At 34.6% G+C, this 19570-nt stretch overlaps 1 protein-coding gene across 1 annotated transcript; it reads left to right on the forward strand.

The window, feature by feature from the left end:
* Positions 1-346: 346 nt before the first annotated feature.
* On the forward strand, positions 347-3089 carry LOC102617167 (cytochrome P450 71D11-like). Its single transcript, XM_006493446.4, has 2 exons — positions 347-1321; positions 2339-3089. Exons 1-2 carry the CDS (start codon positions 416-418, stop codon positions 2960-2962), a joined length of 1530 nt encoding a protein of 509 aa, XP_006493509.2. The 5' UTR covers positions 347-415; the 3' UTR covers positions 2963-3089.
* The last annotated feature ends 16481 nt before the right edge of the window (positions 3090-19570 follow it).

Below are 19570 nucleotides of genomic sequence, written 5' to 3' on the forward strand. Positions count from 1 at the left end.
TATTTGTATTAAATTTAATAATTCATATTTATTTATTCATAGGATTCATGTTAGATAATTAATTCGTGTTAAATTTATTAGCTCTAATTCTCATGGCTTATTTCTCTTAACTTTTTTGTCGTTTAGTTATATACACTTCCTGTCTTATCAATATAATATGAATATCATTTAAATCGATAAAACTAAAGTGAATATTCAGTGACATTTACTCGTGCATTTATAGCCAACCAATCTTTGCCGATATTAGAAAGTGTCAGAATAGGGCACATGTAATGCAATCAATCATTATCCTTCACATTTTTCAATGCGTGTACTGATTAAAGATATTTTAAATGAAAGACAACAAAAAAATCCATAACGTGGATATACCCACCGACTAGTAAAATTTCTATCTCCATTTTCCTGTTCATTTCAAATGGAGCTTCTTGGGATCTCCTCCTTGTTCATCCTTCTAGCTATTCTTCTCTCTGCCTTAACTTTGCTTAAGCTAGAGAGGAGATCAGAAACTAAAAACAGAGTCTCAAATCTACCACCAGGGCCGTGGAAATTACCTGTAATAGGAAACTTGCACCAGCTTGCTGGCTTCCTACCCCATCACCGACTAAGAGACTTATCCAAGAAATATGGACCCCTTATGCTCCTACAACTGGGGCAAGTTCCAGCCATTATTGTATCTTCCCCTGAAGTTGCCAAAGAAGTTATGAAAACGCATGATGTTATCTTTGCATCCAGGCCTCAGTTTCCACCAGCACAAATCATCTCTTATAATTATCGTGATATTATCTTTTCACCATATGGTGATTCTTGGAAACAACTGCGAAAAATCTGTGTATCTGAGCTTTTGAGCGCCAAAAGAGTCCAATCTTTCCAATCGATAAGAGAAGCAGAGGTGTCTGATCTCATTAATTGGATTTCTTCGAAAGCTGGATCAGTTATTAACTTAACTGAGAAAGTGTACTCATTAATGTATGGTATCACGTCAAGGGCAGCCTTTGGAAACAGATCCAGAGACCAAGAAGCATTTGCCTCAGTTATAGGGGAAATAACAAAAGTGATGTCAGGCTTTAATATCGCAGATATGTTTCCTTCCGTTGGATTCCTTCAGTGGCTTACTGGAAACAAGTCTCGGGTGGAGAGGCTGCATCAAGAAGCTGACAGAATAGTCAAAAACATTATCAATGAACATAAGAAGCGCAAGGCAACATTGAAGATTTGCAAGATTGGTGATGATGAAGATCTGGTTGATGTTCTGTTGAAAATTCAAGGGCGTGGAGATCTTGATTCTTCCTTGACTACAGACCACATTAAAGCAGTAATCTTTGTGAGTAACTATGCATTTAATATCATCAATTCCATTTTTTTTTTCATTAAGTTGTTTCTTTTATTGTTCGTCGAGTGTTATGTGATGAGATGAGCAGGGGCGTGGGTCCCACAGCCTCCAAACGAGGGCTTGCCATGTGCACATAGCACGCCCTTAGCACCCTCATTTAAAATTTAATACAATTCTAAAAATTTATATAGCAAATATAGAACATTACAACTATAATAATAAATTTATTTATTACAAATTGTCCTCGTCAAAGACTCCTTAAAAATATTTCATATGTTAAAAATATTGTGTAATAGTTTCATTATTGATACAATTAAAAACATCTTCTCTAATATGCACAACTAATTTATCACTTAATTTTTTCTTAAAACCTGTTTATACTATTGAAAATACGTACTCATATGATGCAGCACAAATAGCAAACATAATTACATCATAAAATTAGGAATTTTGAAACTAGGTAAAAAATCAATGGGGAAAATTAAACATTAGAACTAGTTAGGCCTACAACTTAGGAATTAATGTTAAAAGACTAAATAATTGCACAAAAGTTACTTTTGATTTAGGGAAGTAGGATAAAATCCATACATTACTCCATGACCAACAAAAAAAACAATTGTGCTTCGTTCAAAGCATTAAACAGAGACGGAAAAGACAAAAAAAAAAGTAAAGTAAAAATCTTTTTTTAAATTTTTTTTAATTCTATCTTAATAATCTTTTTTCTTTAGTTAAGTTTTATAACGTTTTAATGATTAATCATATTAATTAGAATTAGACAGTTAAGTTAGGGCCAACATGAAATCTTTTAAAATTAACCATTGCACTTTCTCAATTTTATAATTTAGCTGAGGCACTTTCTTAAATAATAAATCAGATATATTTTTTCCCCAATAATCATTATAAAAAATAAAAAGCGAGCTGGGGCATTCCTATACTAGATTACGTCCCTGAAGATGAGTGACACCATATAATTATCTCCACTAACTCATATGCATAAACCCCTTTCAGGACATTTTTGCTGCTGGGAGTGAAACATCTGCTACGACTGTGGATTGGGCAATGTGTGAAATGATGAGAAATCCAAGGGTGATGAAAAAGGCACAAGCTGAGGTGAGAGAAGTATTTCATAGAACAGGAAAGGTTAATGAAACTAGCATTGATGAAATGAAATTTTTTAAGCTATTTGTTAAGGAGACTTTGAGATTACATCCTGTTGCTCCGTTGCTACTTCCAAGAGAATGTGGAGAGAGATGTCAAATTAATGGATTTGACATTCCTGTGAAAGCTAAAGTTTTTGTTAATGCATGGGCGATTGGAAGAGATCCCAAGTACTGGACTGAACCTGCGAGCTTTATTCCAGAGAGGTTCCTCGATCATTCTATTGACTACAAGGGTACTAATTTTGAATTCATACCATTTGGAGCTGGTAGGAGGATATGCCCTGGAATGTCATTTGGTCTGGCCAGCGTGGAACTTCCACTCGCGATGCTATTATACCATTTTGACTGGAAACTACCAAATGGTATGAAGCATGAAGATTTGGACATGACCGAGGCCTTTGCCACGACAGTAAGAAGAAAACAAGATTTGTGCATGATTCCTATTCCTTACCATCCTTCATCTGTTGCATAAGAAACTAAAGGAAAATTTATTATTATTCTTATTAGTATTTGTTATCAACTATCTCTGAAACTCTTTTTGTTTTTGTAGACCTTTGCTGGTTCCTGAGATTTAAATTCATGGTATACGCTTTTGTTTCTCTCTGTCTTACTCTCTCCATAAGTTTTACTTTTTTTTGGATAAAATAAACAGCTAATATTTTCATGATTGATGATTTTGGGCTGAGTGCGACACCCTGCCTTAATCTCCAAATTCAAAAAACCCCTAATAAAGACATCGTCCTTTCCATGAGTATTGCCATCCGTCCATTTAAGCGTTCCAATTTTTTGTAACTGGGGTCTTTTTAAATTTCATTCTCTTGGACATACTTTGTGGCCCCTTTCCACTTGAGATAGACAGAGATTCTGTCCAAGAAAGTCCTTACGATTTTATATTCTGAAATTGATCCACAAATTTTACAAAGTTAGTGCAATGTGAAATCAAATTTCAGCACTTAAAACAAAATATCCTCTTCCATATTCCATGCTTGATAGTGTTGGTGGATCGAAGTCAGTACAGAGGGAGCCAATGTTGCTTAATTTCTCTTCTAAGTTATCCAGATGATGCCACTTTGGTTCAAAGTAGATTTCAGGCTCTGCCTGGATTTTTATTGCAAAAGCGTATGGGTTGAGTAATTATTAATATTATGATGACTACGACTTTTAGAGAAACATAAATGTAATAATAAATAAATGCAAAGAAAAATTTGAACACATTACTTAATGTGGTTCGGCGTAAAGTCTACGTCCACGGATAAAGATTAAAAGATAAATTTACCAATAAATAAGAGTTACAAAATTAAGAATTACTATCAAAACCTAATAACCCAATAATTTTTGTTAGTTGTGCTATATAAACAATCAGTTGTAAAGATAATCAGTTAAATATTTAATAAAATTTATTTATAAAAGTGCGGTGAGTTTTAAAAGTTGTCTTATGTGTTTCATAAATATTACTATTAAACAGCTGTAAGATTGCAAATGACAATAATGGACATCATATTAAATGAAATATCTTTCTCCATCAAGTAGATATTTCATACTCATACCGTATTATAAAAAAATCTTTGATTTTGTTTTTTCATAAGCATGATAACTATTGTAAACTAAAAAAAAAGCACTTATAAAATTTATATTATTTTTTTTTCTATTTTATAGAAAATGATAAAGATTCCCTTTGCTTATCTCTTAAAACTTCATAAAGAACAACTAGACCTCTTAGATTTGCTCAAATGTATATGTAGCCATGTAGACTCTCATGACACACCAAATTTATTTTAATTATCAAATAAAATATAATTTTTTTTTCAAATTATTCTGAATATTAAAAAATTCTTTTATTATTAACCAATTTTCAAAAACTTATTTTATTAAATTTTTGATAATTCCGTTTCAAAAAATAGTTTGGAAGTGAGCATTAATTTTTTTATTTTTTTATTTAATTTAATAATAATAATATTATTATTATTATTATTATTATTATCCTCCCCTTGGCTCTGATACCAGAAGGAAATAGGATCGAAGGATGGATGTGTTTTCAAAAGACTTTATTATTTTTGAAATAAAATAAAACAATGGATACGAAGGATCGGCTTCGTCAGATTTTAAAAGAACTTACCAACTTTAGATTAAGTAGATTTGCTTTATGGATCTGAATTGGAACGGCTTTGTCAGATTTTAAAACTTGATCAGATCTTAGTACGTGGCGTTGTTACCCGGCACAAGGGCCTAGACAAGTATATCTGTCTAGATTTTTAATCCTTTGTCAGACCAGTAGTCTCAAGCCGATTGTTTCCAACCGATATACTAAAATAATCTCAAGATATTGTTGCTTTACCAAATAATTATTAGATTCTTTTGTAGATCTGGAGATCTACTTTGCCTTGGAACGTGTTTTGTCAATTTTTAGAAGTATCTTTACCAGATCTGAGTTAGATTGTTTTTAGCAAACCTAGCAACAGGACTTTACAGAAATAAACATACATTAAGGTTGGCTTTCTAAAACATACACAGTACCAGATCCGGTTCCCGGAAATGGTGCTCTGAAGGAATGGAGGGAGAAGAGAAGTTTACGACTGAGGATCGAGATCCGGTCTCTTTGCCTCAGAAGAATGTAACAATTATATGGCAGATCTGATACAGATCAGTCTGCAAACATGCTTTGTAAAAAGGAAATTGCAAAAATTTAAATGCTTTAATGTAAATGACTGAAATTAAATTACAGAAATTGAAATTGCTTTATAAAATAAAACTAGATCTGAGATCTAGACATACACTTTGCTTTTGTTATTGCTTTACAATTTTCAAATCTTTCCAGAAGGGAAGATTGAAAGACGGGAAGATTGAAGATAAAGAACTAGTCTGATTACTCAAAGCTCTGTGAAAGAACTATTGTGTAAACAGAAAATTTCTTTGAACTCTTCGTGCTTTAGAAAGAGAGATTTTAGAGAGAAGGAAGAGAAGAGAGAGAAATAAAAGCTCAAAATAAAACCCGTGAGGAGTTTGAGTCTTCCTCTTGGATTATATACAAAAGGATCTTTTAAACTGTTCACTGTAGCGGAGCTTTAAGTGCACAGTAATCTCTGGAAATCAGCACTGTAGCAGGAGCGGAGCTTCATGACACAGTGATCTTTGGATATACAGTGTTTTCTAATTTTACAAACTTTAAATATATTCGGGTGAAGAGACATGTGCGCTCTCACTTGTGTCCAAGGGACCACCCGAGGGTACAAAATACGAATAAAATACTCTTTAACTAAATGAAAATACTAGAACAATCAGAATACCTTTTTTTTTTTTTTTTTTACACGTACTATTTACAATGCTTTATAGGAGAGAAAATTCCAAAACAATCGTCTTTGTTTTCATCTCCAAGGGAAATGGTTGGCTCATCTTCGTCGTCTTCGTCTTCAGAGGTATCAGCTACTGAGGGCTTTGACCGAGAGGCGAGGAGCTGTTCCATGGCTTTGAAATATTCATCTTCAGTTTTGGCACTTGCGAGGAGGGCTTGGGCTTTAGATTTTTGAGTGAGGAAAGTGCCTTGGGCTTTAATGTCTTCGATAGCTGGTTGTAAGTGGCCTTGAGCAGAAAGCCAATTTTGGACTTGGTTGGTAGTTAATTTGGTCTGCTCGTCAAATTTTGACCACCATTTGACTCTGAAAGTTCTTTGAAGAATATAATGGGAATCTTGAGTGTGGTGTCTAAGACTCCACATCCATACCCATGGAAGGAAGAAGTTTGTACAGAAGCAGAGGAAAGAAGGAAATCTTTTCTCTGACTCAGTAGGCTTATAATTGGCTTTGAAAAGGTTTAGGCATTGTAGGGCATTTTGGGTGAGGATATCTGAGGTTGGACCAAAATAATTCCACCAATGGTGAAACCAGTTCGGCAGGCTTTGGACGGTTATTTTTGAATTAAAGAAAAATAACCAAGAATGGGATTTTTTAGGGTTTTGTATGAAGAAGGTGTTATACCAAGCCTGTTGGTAATCCCAGTAGGAGAAAGACCGGCAGTGTGGTAAACGGGTCTCAAAATCAAGAGGGAAAGTTTTAAAGTTGTGGAGCAGGTCACCCCACTGGTTAGGGCTCAAAACTTTTAAAATTGTAGCCGTGGAATAGGCCGGCTCAGAATGGGTTTTACTTAAAAAGAAATGTTTGAATTTTACTGAATCAGTAATTTCCAAAATGCTTTGATAGTAAGACTGGGGTTTTGTCAAATCCCATGGTTTGAAAAACCAGCCTTGGGGAAAAAACTTTGAAATACTTTGAAAAGGATCAGAATGGTAAAATCCATCTTCTATTGAAATTATGTTTTGAAAATGGGCTTTATCAAACCAATCGGAGGTTTTCTTTGAAGGTGTTGGCTGAGAGAGCACAATTTGGGAAGATGAGCTCTCACTAGAAACAACAATATTTTGAGAGGAAAGCTTTGAGATTTCTTTGGAAATGGGTTTTTCTTCCTCTTTAGGTTGGTTTTGGGAAAGGCTTTGTAAGGCTATCATTAGCTCAGGAGATTTTATAATGGAGCTCATCCATTGCTTTACTTGGTCTTCTGAAGAGATGGATTTGTATTTGGCTTTATGTTCTTCAACCAGTTCAATCTAAGATTTAACTGGCATAACTGAGGAAAGGAGTTTTTCTTTAGAGGGGATTGTTTGGGATTCTTTGGAAAGTTCTCGTGAACCAGAGTCTTTAAGAGGTGCCTTGCCTTTATCTCTTTTCTTTGGTGCCATTACCTGTTTTGAAGAAATTCCCGAGTTAGAAAATCAGGAACAGAGTTTTTATCTCCTTTAATAAATTCAATATCAAAATAAAAAACACTAAGAATAGCTTGCCATCGTACAAAAATCTGTTTTGATGCTATGTTTTGAACATCTTTTTCCAAAACATGTTTTGCAGCTTTGCAATCAATTCTAAGTAAAAATTTTTGATTTAATAAATCGCTTTGAAATTTAGATATGCATAAAACTATGGAAAGAATTTCTTTTTTGATAGTAGAATAATTTTTCTGACAATCATTCCAATGAGCAGAAACATATTGCACTATCTGTTCTTTATCATTTTCTTTCTGCTTTAAAATTCCTCCATAACCTAAATCTGATGCATCGGTTTCAACAATTTTAGGGAATGCAGGATTTGCAAGATGTAGACATGGAATGCTTTTGACAGACTGCTTTATTAATCTAACAACTTTAGTATGCTCATCTGACCATGCAACAGGGTTCTTTTTTAGCCTATCATGCAAGGGTTTTGACATCCTGTTGATGTTAGGGCAGAAATCAAGAACATAATTTAGGCTGCCAAGAAATCTTTGTAATTGAGTTTTGTCTAAAATTTTATCTGGGAATTTATCCGCAAACGAAAGGGACCTTTCAATAGGGGTAATAGTTCCTTTGGAAATATGATGGCCGAGGAACCTGACTTTGGTTTGAAATAACGAAATCTTTGAACTAGAAAGGGCTAGACCAGCCTTTTTTGTAACAAGATGAAAAGTCTTTAAATGTTTGAAATGTTGATCAATCGAATGAGAAAAAATCAACACGTCATCAATATAAACAATGGAAAACTCAGAATAAGGATTGTAAATGTCATTCATGATTCTTTGAAATTCTGAGGGTGCATTTTTCAAACCAAAAGGCATTACTGTCCATTCATATTGACCAAAAGGAACAGTAAATGCTGTTTTATAACGGTCTTTAGGATGAATTTGAATTTGCCAAAAACCAGACTTCATATCAAATTTTGAAAAAATTAGGGCAGAGCAAAGTTTTTGGAGCAAATCTTTTTTATTAGGTATTGGGTACCTAATCCATTTTAAGGCTTTATTCAAAGGTTTGTAGTTTATCACAAGTCTAGGTACACCTCTTTCAATTTCAGAATTTTTATTGACATAAAAGGCGGCACAAGACCATGGTGATCTGGACTTTACAATGAGACCTTTGGTCTCCAAATCTCTTATTTCATTTTTACAATGCTGCTCTAATTCCATATTCATTTGAATTGGACGGGCTCTAGTGGGTATCTGTTTTTCATTAAAGGAATTCTCATAAGGCAAATCTACCAAGTGTTGTTTTCTATTCCAAAAAGCAGATGGTAGGTCAGCACAAATTTCTTTTTCAATTAAGGCTTTAAAATCAGAAATCTTTCTTTGTATAAAACCATTTTGTAATTGACTCTCAATTTTTTGAAAATTTAAATCCTTTTGTAAATAAAACAAATCATCTTGTTTTGACTTTACAATGGCATTGATTTTGTTTTGGTAAACCGAGCAGGCTTTAACAATATTAAGGTTCCTTGTCTTTGGTTTTTCAATGAATGAAAAAACAAGTTCTTTGGATTTTGCTTTGAAATATATACCATCGTAATTGACAGCATAAGGGGTAATAAGATTTATAAAAGGGGTTCCTAAAATGATAGCATGGTGAATATCATTTGTGAGAACAAAAGTGGTTTTAAACTCAATTTTATTATTATAAATTGAGGCTTCAACTTTGGAAGTAACATTTAGCTTTGAATTGTTTGCAGCAGAGAGTCTTTCTTTTGTTTTCTCATGAAATCTCTTTGGAACAATGTCGTCTCTAATGCAATTTAAATCAGCACCAGTATCAAAAAGGGCAATGGCGTCCATTGCAAAATCATTTGAAAAAATTAGATTAATTTTAATCAAATATTTTCTAGTGGTGATTTGCTTTAAAACAAACAAGAAATCATTTGGAATGGACTCAATATTGTCAACTTTTTGCTCAAGTTCATCATCATTGTCTGATTCAACCTCTTTATCGGAAGTATCTTGCAACTGTTTTTGTAAAAGCAATTGAATAGTTGCGGAATCAGTTTTTTGTTTTTCTTTCAAATTCTTTATTTCAAGTTTAATATCCTTAATCTCCTTTTGAAGATCTTGGATATTAGGAGTAGACTTTTTTGTTTTCTTCTTGTCTAAAATCTCAGTAAGATCATAGGAATTCTTTTTGACAATAGGAATTTTGGAAGATGAAGAAGCTTCTGTTTTGTTTGAATCCATGGTTTTCAAAAGTTTATCAAGATACTCCTTTTGAAGATTTGGATCAGAAATATGCTTTACAAGTTCAAGAAAAATCTCTTGGTCTTTAGTCAAAACATTGATTTTCTTTAAATAGGAGTCAGAATCAGAATCACTACTGCTAGATGCAGAGTTATCTGAATCAAGTAACTCATCGACTTGAAGGGGGTCATCATCTCCCGACCAGGAAGATTCGGTATCTGAAGACTCGACCAGAAGGGGGGCAATTTTTAAAAGAGTATCGTCCTCGAGACCGAGCTCTTGGAGTCTCCTGTTCATTTTACAAAATCGTGCAGTATGACCTTTCATACCACATTTGAAACAGGTAGCTTCTTTGAAATTGAATGGGGTTTTGGGTTTGACTTTAAACTCTTTCTTTTTAGAAAAACTATGTTTCTTATAAGGCCGTGAAGGTTTCTTATAAGGAAGTTTTCTAAAATCACGAAAGGGTTTCCTATAGCTTTTAGACTTGTAATGTTTTTTGTAAGGTTTTGAAGAACACTTACCATTACAGTCTTTGGAGGTGGAAGCTTTGAAGGGGTCATAGTTGAATTGCTTACAGAACCCGCCTAATTCTTGCTTAGATTGCCTAAGCTCTTGTTTCAGACGTTTCTGAAGTTTCAAGTCTTGACAGATCTTTAAACCTTCCTTATTGACAAAACTAACAAGTTCACCATAGGTGAGCTCATCATAAGGAATACGATTATCAAAAAGGGTTTTGATAGAATTTCTTACCTTTTCTCCTAAAAGAGTAGGTAAACCTGCAAGGAATTTTTCCTTCCAAGTCACATGATTTGCATCATCTCTTAGGAAAATTCTGGTGAAGAAAGTGGTTTTGTAATCATTGAAATCACTAAGTTTCCTACACCTCAAGTTATGTAGTAACTCAGCGTTTTTGTCTCTAAGGTGAGAAGGGTCACCTATGAAATTGAGGGAAATAGTTAATATCAGGGTAGCAACAGCATCTTCAATAGGGTTATTGAGCTCATCAAGAATGGGGACGCCATTCTCATCAATTTGGATGGCATTTAGGATGTCTAATTGCTGCAATTTGGTGAGAAGATGATCCCACCATCCTTTAAGTTGACCAGCAAAACCAGCAACTAAGATTTCTGCTATGGCTCTATCAGAAGTTCCTGATTGGGTTTTATAGGCGTTGGCTGCCATGGTCATTTGCTGCAATATTCCTAAAATGTTGTATTCTGACATTCCATCTATATTCTACTCATAGACAGAGGATGCATTATATCGGGCTTGATTTAATGCACTAGGCCTGTTGTCTATGGTCAAATCAGGTGGAGATTTGGAAGTGGGAAGAGCTAACTCCCAATGGATTTTATTGGCCTTTGGAACAGATTCTTCTGTAAAGGCTTCTAAGTCTGAAGAGGCAATAGAAACCTGGTCTTGGTCTAGTACTCCAATCCTGCTCGATTGGGGGGTATCAATCTTGCTGGATTGAGGAGTATCAGGAGCTATTTGGACTTTACTAGATGAGGAAGAAGCAGCTTCTATCCTATCTAGTTGTTCTCTAATGGCTTTGGCAAAGTCAGACTTTGATTCTTGTACCAGCTTTTGACTAGTTTTCGAAACCTGGAAGGGTTTGAAAATAGGTTCCTTAAGCTTTTTATCAGAATCTGATTTTGATGGAACAGGTTTTAGACTAGGAGAAATAGAAATGGTTGACTGTTGAAATTGGTTTTCTAACCTAGTCAACTGTTTTCCTAAAGTATTTAAGTTAGTATTACAGAAATTATTCTGTTGAATAATACTACTTAAATTTGCTTCAGAATCATTTGGCTTTGGAATTTTGTAGGGTGAAGCTCTAACTTCGACTGGAGGTTCACCATGATCTATGGTTATGCTCCGAAGAGGAGGGTGCTCGGAATTGACTGTTCTATTACTATCGAAGAGTTTCCACTCAGTGGTTTTCTTTCTAATAGTAATAGGGTTTGACTCTTTGAAAGGATAGGAAATGTTGTTTTGGGAAGAATATATCTCGAACCAATAAAAAAACAATATATGAACTTGATGAAGGTTTACAAATTCATAATAAGTTTGTTGGATTTCCTTCCTTTGATTTAAAAAATGCTCAAAAAACTAAAGTCTTTTTTCTTTATTTTCAGCTGAATAAAAATCATTGTGCAGCATGCTTTTATCTATCTCAAAATGCTTTTCAATGACATTAATTACATTCTCTGTGACAGCAGAAAATGTAGGAGAAGTTGGAGGAGAAGGTTCCTTCTCTTCCTGTCTTTGTTCATGTTGACTACTGGTATATATGGGATGTGGTACTTTAGTAGTATAGTCAACAGAACTAATGGAGGAACTAGGTAAATCTGATGTGGAGAACCTAGTTTGACTTTGGAATGGACGATTTATGACAGAAGGGATTTTTGTAAATTTCCTTTCCATTGAAGGAATGCTTGGGCATGATGTTTTATAGGAGAATCTGGAAGAATTAGATCTCCTAAATGATAGTTTGACTTTACCATCAGAATACTGAGTCACATTTTGCAACTCTGTATTTGGCTCAAGTTGTTTTGGAATCGCCGGTGGGGCAGCTCCTTCAAGAATCCATTCCTCAGGAAGATTGACATCTTTCCATTGGATTGGTTTTGGAATTACCGTGTTTGCTTTAGACAAGTCAGTCTGTAAGAGAAGAGTCTCATCTCTTTTCGACTGGAATTTATGCTGGGTACTAAATGCAGTAATCATGGCTTTGTAAGAGATTTTGAAAATCAATGCAACAGGGATAGATCCCTCAATCATATGATAATTATGGGTTTTGATTTGCAAAATCATGCTTTTCAAAATATTTTTGTCTTTAAGAGAAAGAGTTATATTTGGGTAGCAATCAAATGAAATGGGACCTTTGCATAGACTAGATTCAATGCTACTTAGCAAAGAATCATCAAAAGAGATGAATCGACCATCTCTCAGAACAGCGAGGATAGAAGTATCCAAGCCTTCTTTGGTCAGGGGCTTTATTCCTATTTGGATAAGACCTATATGTATGTAATTGAAATTCTTTTCTTTTAATTTGTTCAAAGATTTTTCTGAAAACAAGTGAATTGTTTCAAAAAGCTTTGAAAGAGTTATATCACGTTCTTCAGTCTTTATAACATAATCATTTTTCCAGAAATCAAGCTTCTTGTTTTGTAAATATTTTCTTTTGAAATCTTAGGAAGTTCCCAACAATCAATTGCTTTATCAAAGTTCTCAATAACAAACTCTTCAGAACTCACAACATGCTTTGAATCACTAGTCTTCCCGGAAGAAGAGCTAGAAAAGGACGATGATCTACAGTGTAAAGGATTCATTTTCAGAACCCTATGTTCTATTTTTGGTTTGGTCAAAATGGCTACAGGTATGGTTTTACAGCCCTAAACGGTAAACTCAACCTTTGATGGGACTTACTACCAGTAAAAATTCACCACAAAACAAAACTTCAAAATAAAACACAAGATTTTAAAAATAAAACTTTAAACTGCTTTTCACTATCCTCCCCTTGGCTCTGATACCAGAAGGAAATAGGATCGAAGGATGGATGTGTTTTCAAAAGACTTTATTATTTTTGAAATAAAATAAAACAATGGATACGAAGGATCGGCTTCGTCAGATTTTAAAAGAACTTACCAACTTTAGATTAAGTAGATTTGCTTTATGGATCTGAATTGGAACGGCTTTGTCAGATTTTAAAACTTGATCAGATCTTAGTACGTGGCGTTGTTACCCGGCACAAGGGCCTAGACAAGTATATCTGTCTAGATTTTTAATCCTTTGTTAGACCAGTAGTCTCAAGCCGATTGTTTCTAACCGATATACTAAAATAATCTCAAGATATTGTTGCTTTACCAAATAATTATTAGATTCTTTTGTAGATCTGGAGATCTACTTTGCCTTGGAACGTGTTTTGTCAATTTTTAGAAGTATCTTTACCAGATCTGAGTTAGATTGTTTTTAGCAAACCTAGCAACAGGGCTTTACAGAAATAAACATACATTAAGGTTGGCTTTCTAAAACATACACAGTACCAGATCCGGTTCCCGGAAATGGTGCTCTGAAGGAATGGAGGGAGAAGAGAAGTTTACGATTGAGGATCGAGATCCGGTCTCTTTGCCTCAGAAGAATGTAACAATTATATGGCAGATCTGATACAGATCAGTCTGCAAACATGCTTTGTAAAAAGGAAATTGCAAAAATTTAAATGCTTTAAAGTAAATGACTGAAATTAAATTACAGAAATTGAAATTGCTTTATAAAATAAAACTAGATCTGAGATCTAGACATACACTTTGCTTTTGTTATTGCTTTACAATTTTCAAATCTTTCCAGAAGGGAAGATTGAAAGACGGGAAGATTGAAGATAAAGAACTAGTCTGATTACTCAAAGCTCTGTGAAAGAACTATTGTGTAAACAGAAAATTTCTTTGAACTCTTCGTGCTTTAGAAAGAGAGATTTTAGAGAGAAGGAAGAGAAGAGAGAGAAATAAAAGCTCAAAATAAAACCCGTGAAGAGTCTGAGTCTTCCTCTTGGATTATATACAAAAGGATCTTTTAAACTGTTCACTGTAGCGGAGCTTTAAGTGCACGGTAATCTCTGGAAATCAGCACTGTAGCAAGAGCGGAGCTTCATGACACAGTGATCTTTGGATATACAGTGTTTTCTAATTTTACAAACTTTAAATATATTCGGGTGAAGAGACATGTGCGCTCTCACTTGTGTCCAAGGGACCACCCGAGGGTACAAAATACGAATAAAATACTCTTTAACTAAATGAAAATACTAGAACAATCAGAATACCTTTTTTTTTTTTTTTTTTTTACACGTACTATTTACAATGCTTTATAGGAGAGAAAATTCCAAAACAATCGTCTTCGTTTTCATCTCCAAGGGAAATGGTTGGCTCATCTTCGTCGTCTTCGTCTTCAGAGGTATCAGCTACTGAGGACTTTAACCGAGAGGCGAGGAGCTGTTCCATGGCTTTGAAATATTCATCTTCAGTTTTGGCACTTGCGAGGAGGGCTTGGGCTTTAGATTTTTGAGTGAGGAAAGTGCCTTGGGCTTTAATGTCTTCGATAGCTGGTTGTAAGTGGCCTTGAGCAGAAAGCCAATTTTGGACTTGGTTGGTAGTTAATTTGGTCTGCTCGTCAAATTTTGACCACCATTTGACTTTGAAAGTTCTTTGAAGAATATAATGGGAATCTTGAGTGTGGTGTCTAAGACTCCACATCCATACCCATGGAAGGAAGAAGTTTGTACAGAAGCAGAGGAAAGGAGGAAATCTTTTCTCTGACTCAGTAGGCTTATAATTGGCTTTGAAAAGGTTTAGGCATTGTAGGGCATTTTGGGTGAGGATATCTGAGGTTGGACCAAAATAATTCCACCAATGGTGAAACCAGTTCGGCAGGCTTTGGACGGTTATTTTTGAATTAAAGAAAAATAACCAAGAATGGGATTTTTTAGGGTTTTGTATGAAGAAGGTGTTATACCAAGCCTGTTGGTAATCCCAGTAGGAGAAAGACCGGCAGTGTGGTAAACGGGTCTCAAAATCAAGAGGGAAAGTTTTAAAGTTGTGGAGCAGGTCACCCCACTGGTTAGGGCTCAAAACTTTTAAAATTGTAGCCGTGGAATAGGCCGGCTCAGAATGGGTTTTACTTAAAAAGAAATGTTTGAATTTTACTGAATCAGTAATTTCCAAAATGCTTTGATAGTAAGACTGGGGTTTTGTCAAATCCCATGGTTTGAAAAACCAGCCTTGGGGAAAAAACTTTGAAATACTTTGAAAAGGATCAGAATGGTAAAATCCATCTTCTATTGAAATTATGTTTTGAAAATGGGCTTTATCAAACCAATCGGAGGTTTTCTTTGAAGGTGTTGGCTGAGAGAGCACAATTTGGGAAGATGAGCTCTCACTAGAAACAACAATATTTTGAGAGGAAAGCTTTGAGATTTCTTTGGAAATGGGTTTTTCTTCCTCTTTAGGTTGGTTTTGGGAAAGGCTTTGTAAGGCTATCATTAGCTCAGGAGATTTTATAATGGAGCTCATCCATTGCTTTACTTGGTCTTCTGAAGAGATGGATTTGTATTTGGCTTTATGTTCTTCAACCAGTTCAATCTAAGATTTAACTGGCATAACTGAGGAAAGGAGTTTTTCTTTAGAGGGGATTGTTTGGGATTCTTTGGAAAGTTCTCGTGAACCAGAGTCTTTAAGAGGTGCCTTGCCTTTATCTCTTTTCTTTGGTGCCATTACCTGTTTTGAAGAAATTCCCGAGTTAGAAAATCAGGAACAGAGTTTTTATCTCCTTTAATAAATTCAATATCAAAATAAAAAACACTAAGAATAGCTTGCCATCGTACAAAAATCTGTTTTGATGCTATGTTTTGAACATCTTTTTCCAAAACATGTTTTGCAGCTTTGCAATCAATTCTAAGTAAAAATTTTTGATTTAATAAATCGCTTTGAAATTTAGATATGCATAAAACTATGGAAAGAATTTCTTTTTTGATAGTAGAATAATTTTTCTGACAATCATTCCAATGAGCAGAAACATATTGCACTATCTGTTCTTTATCATTTTCTTTCTGCTTTAAAATTCCTCCATAACCTAAATCTGATGCATCGGTTTCAACAATTTTAGGGAATGCAGGATTTGCAAGATGTAGACATGGAATGCTTTTGACAGACTGCTTTATTAATCTAACAACTTTAGTATGCTCATCTGACCATGCAACAGGGTTCTTTTTTAGCCTATCATGCAAGGGTTTTGACATCCTGTTGATGTTAGGGCAGAAATCAAGAACATAATTTAGGCTGCCAAGAAATCTTTGTAATTGAGTTTTGTCTAAAATTTTATCTGGGAATTTATCCGCAAACGAAAGGGACCTTTCAATAGGGGTAATAGTTCCTTTGGAAATATGATGGCCGAGGAACCTGACTTTGGTTTGAAATAACGAAATCTTTGAACTAGAAAGGGCTAGACCAGCCTTTTTTGTAACAAGATGAAAAGTCTTTAAATGTTTGAAATGTTGATCAATCGAATGAGAAAAAATCAACACGTCATCAATATAAACAATGGAAAACTCAGAATAAGGATTGTAAATGTCATTCATGATTCTTTGAAATTCTGAGGGTGCATTTTTCAAACCAAAAGGCATTACTGTCCATTCATATTGACCAAAAGGAACAGTAAATGCTGTTTTATAACGGTCTTTAGGATGAATTTGAATTTGCCAAAAACCAGACTTCATATCAAATTTTGAAAAAATTAGGGCAGAGCAAAGTTTTTGGAGCAAATCTTTTTTATTAGGTATTGGGTACCTAATCCATTTTAAGGCTTTATTCAAAGGTTTGTAGTTTATCACAAGTCTAGGTACACCTCTTTCAATTTCAGAATTTTTATTGACATAAAAGGCGGCACAAGACCATGGTGATCTGGACTTTACAATGAGACCTTTGGTCTCCAAATCTCTTATTTCATTTTTACAATGCTGCTCTAATTCCATATTCATTTGAATTGGACGGGCTCTAGTGGGTATCTGTTTTTCATTAAAGGAATTCTCATAAGGCAAATCTACCAAGTGTTGTTTTCTATTCCAAAAAGCAGATGGTAGGTCAGCACAAATTTCTTTTTCAATTAAGGCTTTAAAATCAGAAATCTTTCTTTGTATAAAACCATTTTGTAATTGACTCTCAATTTTTTGAAAATTTAAATCCTTTTGTAAATAAAACAAATCATCTTGTTTTGACTTTACAATGGCATTGATTTTGTTTTGGTAAACCGAGCAGGCTTTAACAATATTAAGGTTCCTTGTCTTTGGTTTTTCAATGAATGAAAAAACAAGTTCTTTGGATTTTGCTTTGAAATATATACCATCGTAATTGACAGCATAAGGGGTAATAAGATTTATAAAAGGGGTTCCTAAAATGATAGCATGGTGAATATCATTTGTGAGAACAAAAGTGGTTTTAAACTCAATTTTATTATTATAAATTGAGGCTTCAACTTTGGAAGTAACATTTAGCTTTGAATTGTTTGCAGCAGAGAGTCTTTCTTTTGTTTTCTCATGAAATCTCTTTGGAACAATGTCGTCTCTAATGCAATTTAAATCAGCACCAGTATCAAAAAGGGCAATGGCGTCCATTGCAAAATCATTTGAAAAAATTAGATTAATTTTAATCAAATATTTTCTAGTGGTGATTTGCTTTAAAACAAACAAGAAATCATTTGGAATGGACTCAATATTGTCAACTTTTTGCTCAAGTTCATCATCATTGTCTGATTCAACCTCTTTATCGGAAGTATCTTGCAACTGTTTTTGTAAAAGCAATTGAATAGTTGCGGAATCAGTTTTTTGTTTTTCTTTCAAATTCTTTATTTCAAGTTTAATATCCTTAATCTCCTTTTGAAGATCTTGGATATTAGGAGTAGACTTTTTTGTTTTCTTCTTGTCTAAAATCTCAGTAAGATCATAGGAATTCTTTTTGACAATAGGAATTTTGGAAGATGAAGAAGCTTCTGTTTTGTTTGAATCCATGGTTTTCAAAAGTTTATCAAGATACTCCTTTTGAAGATTTGGATCAGAAATATGCTTTACAAGTTCAAGAAAAATCTCTTGGTCTTTAGTCAAAACATTGATTTTCTTTAAATAGGAGTCAGAATCAGAATCACTACTGCTAGATGCAGAGTTATCTGAATCAAGTAACTCATCGACTTGAAGGGGGTCATCATCTCCCGACCAGGAAGATTCGGTATCTGAAGACTCGACCAGAAGGGGGGCAATTTTTAAAAGAGTATCGTCCTCGAGACCGAGCTCTTGGAGTCTCCTGTTCATTTTACAAAATCGTGCAGTATGACCTTTCATACCACATTTGAAACAGGTAGCTTCTTTGAAATTGAATGGGGTTTTGGGTTTGACTTTAAACTCTTTCTTTTTAGAAAAACTATGTTTCTTATAAGGCCGTGAAGGTTTCTTATAAGGAAGTTTTCTAAAATCACGAAAGGGTTTCCTATAGCTTTTAGACTTGTAATGTTTTTTGTAAGGTTTTGAAGAACACTTACCATTACAGTCTTTGGAGGTGGAAGCTTTGAAGGGGTCATAGTTGAATTGCTTACAGAACCCGCCTAATTCTTGCTTAGATTGCCTAAGCTCTTGTTTCAGACGTTTCTGAAGTTTCAAGTCTTGACAGATCTTTAAACCTTCCTTATTGACAAAACTAACAAGTTCACCATAGGTGAGCTCATCATAAGGAATACGATTATCAAAAAGGGTTTTGATAGAATTTCTTACCTTTTCTCCTAAAAGAGTAGGTAAACCTGCAAGGAATTTTTCCTTCCAAGTCACATGATTTGCATCATCTCTTAGGAAAATTCTGGTGAAGAAAGTGGTTTTGTAATCATTGAAATCACTAAGTTTCCTACACCTCAAGTTATGTAGTAACTCAGCGTTTTTGTCTCTAAGGTGAGAAGGGTCACCTATGAAATTGAGGGAAATAGTTAATATCAGGGTAGCAACAGCATCTTCAATAGGGTTATTGAGCTCATCAAGAATGGGGACGCCATTCTCATCAATTTGGATGGCATTTAGGATGTCTAATTGCTGCAATTTGGTGAGAAGATGATCCCACCATCCTTTAAGTTGACCAGTAAAACCAGCAACCAAGATTTCTGCTATGGCTCTATCAGAAGTTCCTGATTGGGTTTTATAGGCGTTGGCTGCCATGGTCATTTGCTGCAATATTCCTAAAATGTTGTATTCTGACATTCCATCTATATTCCACTCATAGACAGAGGATGCATTATATCGGGCTTGATTTAATGCACTAGGCCTGTTGTCTATGGTCAAATCAGGTGGAGATTTGGAAGTGGGAAGAGCTAACTCCCAATGGATTTTATTGGCCTTTGGAACAGATTCTTCTGTAAAGGCTTCTAAGTCTGAAGAGGCAATAGAAACTTGGTCTTGGTCTAGTACTCCAATCCTGCTCGATTGGGGGGTATCAATCTTGCTGGATTGAGGAGTATCAGGAGCTATTTGGACTTTACT

The sequence above is a fragment of the Citrus sinensis genome, chromosome 9 (assembly GCF_022201045.2).
Source record: "Citrus sinensis cultivar Valencia sweet orange chromosome 9, DVS_A1.0, whole genome shotgun sequence".
In the NCBI taxonomy this organism is placed as follows: Eukaryota; Viridiplantae; Streptophyta; class Magnoliopsida; order Sapindales; family Rutaceae; genus Citrus; species Citrus sinensis.

Bases quoted from the DNA above. Each gene is read 5' to 3' on its own strand.
- LOC102617167 (XM_006493446.4), top strand. From the start codon at position 416: ATGGAGCTTCTTGGGATCTCCTCCTTGTTCATCCTTCTAGCTATTCTT. The intron at 1,322-2,338 runs GTGAGTAACTAT...AACCCCTTTCAG, and splicing joins ACATTAAAGCAGTAATCTTT to GACATTTTTGCTGCTGGGAG.